The 7,147-nt window shown below is 34.0% G+C and overlaps 1 protein-coding gene across 10 annotated transcripts; it reads left to right on the top strand.

Moving 5' to 3' along the window:
• The first annotated feature begins 2,000 nt into the window (after window positions 1–2,000).
• Window positions 2,001–6,782, top strand: LOC126680811 (scarecrow-like protein 23). Of its 10 annotated transcripts, XM_050376017.2 has the most exons (6): window positions 2,001–3,610; window positions 4,538–4,743; window positions 4,832–5,001; window positions 5,218–5,371; window positions 5,661–5,733; window positions 6,250–6,782. In XM_050376017.2, exon 1 carries the CDS (start codon window positions 2,171–2,173, stop codon window positions 3,482–3,484), a length of 1,314 nt encoding a protein of 437 aa, XP_050231974.1. In that variant the 5' UTR covers window positions 2,001–2,170; the 3' UTR covers window positions 3,485–3,610; window positions 4,538–4,743; window positions 4,832–5,001; window positions 5,218–5,371; window positions 5,661–5,733; window positions 6,250–6,782. The 10 variants fall into 10 exon arrangements, with proteins under 10 accessions (XP_050231974.1, XP_050231966.1, XP_055961664.1 ...); XM_050376009.2 differs by having other exon boundaries at window positions 5,218–6,174; XM_056105689.1 differs by having other exon boundaries at window positions 5,218–5,733; window positions 6,212–6,782.
• Window positions 6,783–7,147: the final 365 nt, after the last annotated feature.

Here is a 7,147-nt window from a genome sequence, read left to right on the forward strand (position 1 = left end):
ATCTTTGTTGTAATTAACAACTAATGTCAAGACTTCAGCAATAACAAAATTGTTGAATGGTTGAGAAAATTCAAACAATTTTAGCTAGAATTGGATGATTCGTATTCGTCATATTTACTGGGAGACTTACATGGCAACCGATTGATTGACCGCTTTTTTTTTTTTACGACACTGTCCGTCAATGAATAAATTTTAGTGTTTTGAAAATGAAACTGATGACCGAATCTGTATAGCCACCGGTTCTCTGTTCATTTGATTTCGTCGATTAAAATGTTGGTTTTACTAATCGGATAAAACAAATAAATAAAAGTTAGCTCTTGTTAACAACCGGTTAAATTCAGGTGCAGTCAACAATTCAATTCGATTTAATTTGATTAGATTAATTTTTTAATTTTTTGAATTAGTATCAATGAACTATAACTCAAATGTTATAAGTGTGTGGATAACAAATTATTAGGTCGTGGGTCAAATTCTCCACAACGTTCTTCCTCTCCAATTATATATATAAAAAATTCTTTGAATCTGTTACAGTTTGCCAGTTTTTAGTTCAACCGGCTTAACTTTTCATTAATGATTTTTCAATTGATAGATGGTGTAAACAACTTGTATTCGTGGCCTCCTTCATATTTTATTTGTCAAAAAATAAACATCTTATGTAGAAAAGTTTAATGATAATTTCGAAATTTATTTAGAAAAGCCTAAAGGATTATCAAAAAAATCACTTAAATTTCAAAAATATGCTTTAAACATAAAAATATCATCTTTACTTAAAAATAAAATAAAACTTTTTACGCTTTTATTTTTATCTCCAAAAATATATCGTAAATACAAATTAAATATATTAAAGATACATTGTTGATACTAATATTTTAATACCAAACCTATTCAACTATCAGTTTACTACGAGTTAACTAATTCAATCTAGTCTTTGACAAAAAAAAAACTAATTCAATCTAGTCCAGTTTAATAGGACTGAATTTTTAATTTTTTTAGTCAGTAGAACTAGAAAACAAACTGATATTTGCTTTAATAAGTCTAACTATATCTATCTATCTATACTATATATAAAAACACGGATGGGAGGGGAGGACAGGCAAATTTACTAAATAATCCTTTTCAGTTTACTACTAAATAAAGGTTTTATAGTCATTAACTAATTAGTTATTTAATTAATCACTATTGTAATTAAAATTCTAATTAGAATAGGTAGCTAAATTATCTGCAATTTAGTTTTTAGTATGTAAAAAATAACTAAACTGTCTCCAAATTAGTAGGAATACCTTTAGTTTGATTGAACTACAAAATTAAAATACCGTATTTGATCAATATAATATTATTTAAATTTTTATCTTATTATTTTTAAAGATATTATTAATAAAATTAAGTTAATTATTTAATTATGGTTATTATAAAACCAAAAGAAGAATAAATTCAGTATGAAAAAAAAATTTAATAACCGAATATATTATATTTACTTTTACAAAAATTCTTAACTAATTTAATAATAATTATAAATAAAAAAATTGATATAATTATAATAAATTTACTAATATGTTCATTGACGAGTTACGTTACGAGCCACGTGCATAGCACCTAATGCGAAACTAATAGATTAAAAACTCTTCAAATATAAAATAGCAGCCGTATTTTTTTTTTAAAAGCAGCGTAAATTCTTTTACACCTTGTAAGTCATATTTGTAATTTTCTTCATTTATGTAGAGTCGACCTCTAATAACTAATACTCAATAAATTAATAACTCTAATAATTAATTAAATTTTAAGAAATCAATTTTAATATTACGTCTTATAAAGTATTCAATAAATTAATAATTTTAATAATTAATAAATTTTTAATTCATCGTGTATATTAATTATTAGAGGGTTGACTGTAGTTATCAAATTAATTTAATTTAAAAAACCATTTCCCTCCTAATCTTGCCTCTATATAAAACACAGTAAACGACAACTCAGCCCACCTTACTTAACAACCAACCTCTAAATCATCAGAAAGTAATTCACCTTTTTACGGTATTTTAATAATTTTCCTTCACTTTCTCACTTCCCAAACAGATCTCTCTCTTTCTTACACAGTCTGACACCTTTTTCACATTCGTTACGCTTCTCTCCAAAACTTTCCAATTATTGCTCCACAATTATTAATTAAATCAACATGTTTCAAACTCAATCTCCGTCTCTCAATTCATCTCCCGCTCCCTCCATGAAGACCAAACGCGCCGCCGCTGCTGACTCCTCTGATGATCCCGCTTCTAAACGGCCTAACTTCTCCTCCGCCGCCGCAGACGACGCCGTCGACACCGTCGAAGAGATGAAAGCTACCGGAGTAGAACAAGGAGAAGAAGAAGAAGACTCCGCCGGTCTCCGACTCCTCGGCCTCTTGCTACAATGCGCCGAGTGCGTCGCCATGGACAATCTCGAAAACGCCACCGATCTTCTCCCGGAAATATCTGAATTATCGTCTCCGTTCGGCTCTTCACCTGAGCGCGTGGGTTCATACTTCGGCCACGCGCTTCAAGCGCGTGTGGTGAGTTCATGCCTCGGTACTTACTCGCCGTTAACTTCGAAATCGTTAACGTTAACGCAGTCTCAAAAAATATTCAACGCTTTTCAGAGCTATAATTCAATTAGTCCGTTAATTAAATTCTCTCATTTCACTGCTAATCAAGCGATTTTCCAAGCGTTGGAAGGTGAGGACCGTGTCCACGTCATCGATTTTGATATCATGCAAGGACTTCAATGGCCAGGATTGTTTCATATACTTGCTTCCCGGTCTAAAAAGATTCGGTCAATGAGAATAACCGGGTTTGGATCATCCTCCGAGTTGCTTGAGTCAACCGGGAGGAGATTAGCCGATTTTGCTAGCTCACTAGGTTTACCATTTGAATTTAATCCAATAGAGGGTAAAATCGGAAATATCACTGATTTAAGTCAACTTGGTGTTAGACCAAGGGAAGCAATAGTTGTACATTGGATGCATCATTGTCTGTATGATATAACTGGAAGTGATTTGAGTACTTTAAGATTGTTGTCTTTGTTAAGGCCTAAGTTGATCACCACCGTTGAGCAAGATTTGAGTCATGGGGGGAGTTTTTTAGGGAGATTTGTGGAGGCTTTGCATTATTATAGTGCATTATTTGATGCATTGGGGGATGGGTTGGGTGTTGATAGTGTTGAGAGACATACTGTGGAGCAGAATTTGTTTGGTTGTGAGATTAGAAATATTGTTGCTGTTGGTGGGCCGAAGAGGACGGGTGAAGTGAAGGTTGAGAGATGGGGGGATGAGTTGAAACGAGTTGGTTTTCAGCCGGTTTCGCTTGGGGGTAATCCGGCTGCTCAGGCGGGTTTGTTGCTCGGGATGTTTCCTTGGAAAGGGTATACTTTGGTTGAGGAGGAGAATGGGTGCTTGAAGTTGGGGTGGAAGGATTTGTCTTTATTGACTGCCTCTGCTTGGCGTCCGTTTGATTGAGTAACTATAATTTGGTCAATTTTATTGTAAATTGTATTTGTAGATGAAACCAATGGGATCATTCATTGATGTAATCGGGGTTCACTATATTCAGGCACTTCCTGAATATGGAACAACTAATTACAGGTATGCAAATAATTTATTGATTATTATAGTTGCAAAGGAACAAAGAGGAGGGCACTTTTACTAGTGCATTCTCACGAGTTTATTCTATTTTATCTTGCATTGTTTGCATTCCATGAATAAAATCTGTCAGTAAGTTTGAAAACAAGAATTTGAAGTCAATTTTCAGGAGTTTTATCGTTATGGTTACATCTTACATTACAACTTCCATGGCAAGAAACTTCTATATTGACCTTGCATATTGTCCTGAAAGTAGTTTTGCTGCACGTGTAAAGGAAAAGCAGCGAAGAAGTTGCATGAAATGAACTTTGCATTTGAGTATTATGTGATGAGAAAACAACTGTCTATATATTTATATAGGTCTCTGGTTTCAATTGAAGTTATTTGAATTGGTTTTTGCTGTTGCAGAACAATGGTGATGGATTAGGATTAAGGGAACCTTTAATGACAACATTAAAAATGATAGTTTTTAAATATCTGACAGAAGGTTCAGTCCCATATTGGACTTATAATATCCTTTAGACATTTAAGCTGACTACCATTTCTACTTATATTGATCTTTAATGACTTGAAAAAGTGGCAATGAGTTGGTTTTATGAATATCATAGGGCTTCTACTTTGTCTTTGGGTTACTCACCCAATTATGACTCTGGACCATGAACTGAAGGAGCAAAGATCATGTAGCAACACATCTTTATTTGTTTTAGACCTAATTATTGTGGGTGTAACATCTTATCTGCTATAGATCAAGCAAATAAGTTTTTCTGTGAAATGTTATTAGTTATCTGGAGCTTTTTTGTTCTCTTCCTAGTTAATTGAAACTTTTTGGAGTTGTAAACTCTCATGTCTTTATCCATAAACAAGTACAAGCAAGGTTTCTCTTAAATTTCATATTTCTAATTTAATGTAATGCCTTAAAATCTTCTCCAGACTATGGAGAATTAGAAAATGAAAGTATTTGAGGCACATACAGATTGCACCAGATTTGTGGCTGTCCATCATGTGCTGCCATCATCTGGTGGTATGCTTGTCAAGCCTTGAGACTGGGAGGATAGCTGGGCACGTGGTCAGATATTCGAGGGACATCCAACCATGTGAGGCTAGTGACATCTAATTCAAAAGACAAATTTATGATGGTACTTTATTCTGTTGGTAACTTTTGGAATTTATTCTGTACATTCTGTGGCAAATCTTGATGTTCCTTATGCAGTAATGCTCTTTCAGGAAGTACAACATAAAGCACCCCCCCTGAGGAGGCCAGAGCTACTTGGTAATGTGGCATACCTAGACCATACGAGCACATCATATTCACGGAGTTTAATTTTGATCCCTCATTAGGAATGTTGGCACTCCCAATTCAGATTTTAGGCTGGATGCCTTCAGAAAGTAGTAATGTATAATTATTTTACTGATCTTTATATGGCTCATCTTATCTATTCAATGATTTTGAATTTTTGCTGCTGCTGCTGCTATGTATCTAATCTATGGTCCAATGATTACACTGCTACAATATGCTTTTTAACTTTCTTTGTATCCTTTTTGTTATACAATGGACTTTACAAACATACCATTGTCATTGAAATGTTAATAAATAATTCCTGTATGGGCAGGTTTGCAACTATCAGACCAAATATTGTGTCCAGATCCAGACACTTGAAGGCCACACTCAGAATGTCTATGCAGTGTGTTGTCATCCCAAACTTTCTATAATCTTTACTAGTTCTGATATGGGACAGTTTGCATATGGCATTCAACAACTTACTGGTAATCCTATTTCTATAAACTTCTAAGATTTTATGCTTATATCATATGTGCATGGACATCGCTCGACCTTAACCTTAGATCTGTAACCTTGTTGTTAGATGTAAAATAAAACTGGCATTTAAACTTTGTGTTCAAGATCCAGAATCAGATTGTTTGGAGAGTTCGCCCTATTAAAACAAGATATACCAAAATAGATGTTTGTAGAAAGTTTTTGTTCATATGCTCGTAAACTAGCTGTTTCATCTAAGTTTAGTTGTATGGATGGGCGTGTGATGAAAAATAACTGCAGGCTTGATCTGGCTGTAAATTTGAATTGCAGCTGAGGAATCAAACTTTCTCTATCTAAATGTAGGCTAAATCAGGTTCGCATTAGATTCTTTCTAATTTATGTTCCTTTTTAGAGAAGAAAATGGTAGCATATCGACTATATCATTAGATACATGGTAGATATACATGGTAGATGGATACATAACTCCCTTGAATACGTTATGTGTTCCCCATTCATTGATGAGACTATTTCAGATAGTTAGTATGGGTGAAGCCATTACCGTCCACAAACTCTGCATCATTGTTGCTGATATCTTACTCTTGTTGGGTTTGATTTAGGGATTTGTTTAGCTGTTGAATTGTACTTTTTCAGAAGAGAAGATGTTAAGGATAAAGAATATGATAAATAGATATGTGAAATAGTGCAATGTGGATAGGCATACTACTGATAGAGTCGAAGTGAGATGATACTAATGCTACAGAAACTCATATTTGTCCATTAATTTGCAAAGATGGACAACAAAATATCTAGAATGGTAACTCTTTAATGTGCACTTTTTTTTAATCTGTCAGGTGTTTTCTTGCTTATTTTTTTATTGCATATACTTCAGAGTTTAAATCAAATTTTGAACGGAAGACATTTGTCTGCGGAGATGGCGATTAGCATGGATAAATGAAATGATTGGGCAGGTTCTGGTTTTTTTTTGGTCCGGGGTGGAGTCATTTGCAAACACTATGACATCAAGCTATTTACTATCAACAGAGAATGGATTCTATTTCAGTTTTAAATTATTGGATCCCAAATCCTAAGTGTTCAAGGTATTTGGAAAACCTAAAGTGACCTAGCTCCACGTAAATGGGCAGCTTGGAGTCAAGTGTCTGATTGGCTTGCTCGGTTAGCATCAAAATTTCTATGTGATTCGTTGATTGGAAGTTGGAAACCTTATTGTGCTGCTCGTGTTGGCAGCTTCTGCCGGAACGATGGTGTTTCCTACTCCATTTCATTTTCTTATTAGAAGGTAGATTTAGTGTTTATGTAGAGTTTTTTCTTGTTGAATCATGTAAATGATGTGCTAGGCTTGACACTGCAATGCATCTCTCATGGATCTTCTATAATAAATGAAGTTTGTATGTTCAAAGGAAATACTGTTCTATCATCATTTTAGCTAAGTTAGCCATGTGCATAATAGTAGTTAATTGATCACAATTGGCAGGTAGGTCCACTAAAAGTTAGTAGTTGTAGAAAATTGGATGGCTCATAATTTAATATGTATTACTATTAAGTTGTCATAATCATCCTCGGTTTTTTATCCTTAAATTAAGCAGAGTTTTAAAATAAAAAAACACATAAAAAACTATTGAACATAAAACAAAAACACATAAAAGGCAAGATTGTGGGCTAAGGAAACTATGATATTTGATGATAGGTGAATATAATATGGTTGGTGCAACCGGAACACTGCTATTAAAGCAGGCCGATTCCGATTGCGGAGAGCCCGAGTGCTCATA

This window comes from Mercurialis annua, linkage group LG5 (assembly GCF_937616625.2).
Source record: "Mercurialis annua linkage group LG5, ddMerAnnu1.2, whole genome shotgun sequence".
NCBI lineage: Eukaryota > Viridiplantae > Streptophyta > Magnoliopsida > Malpighiales > Euphorbiaceae > Mercurialis > Mercurialis annua.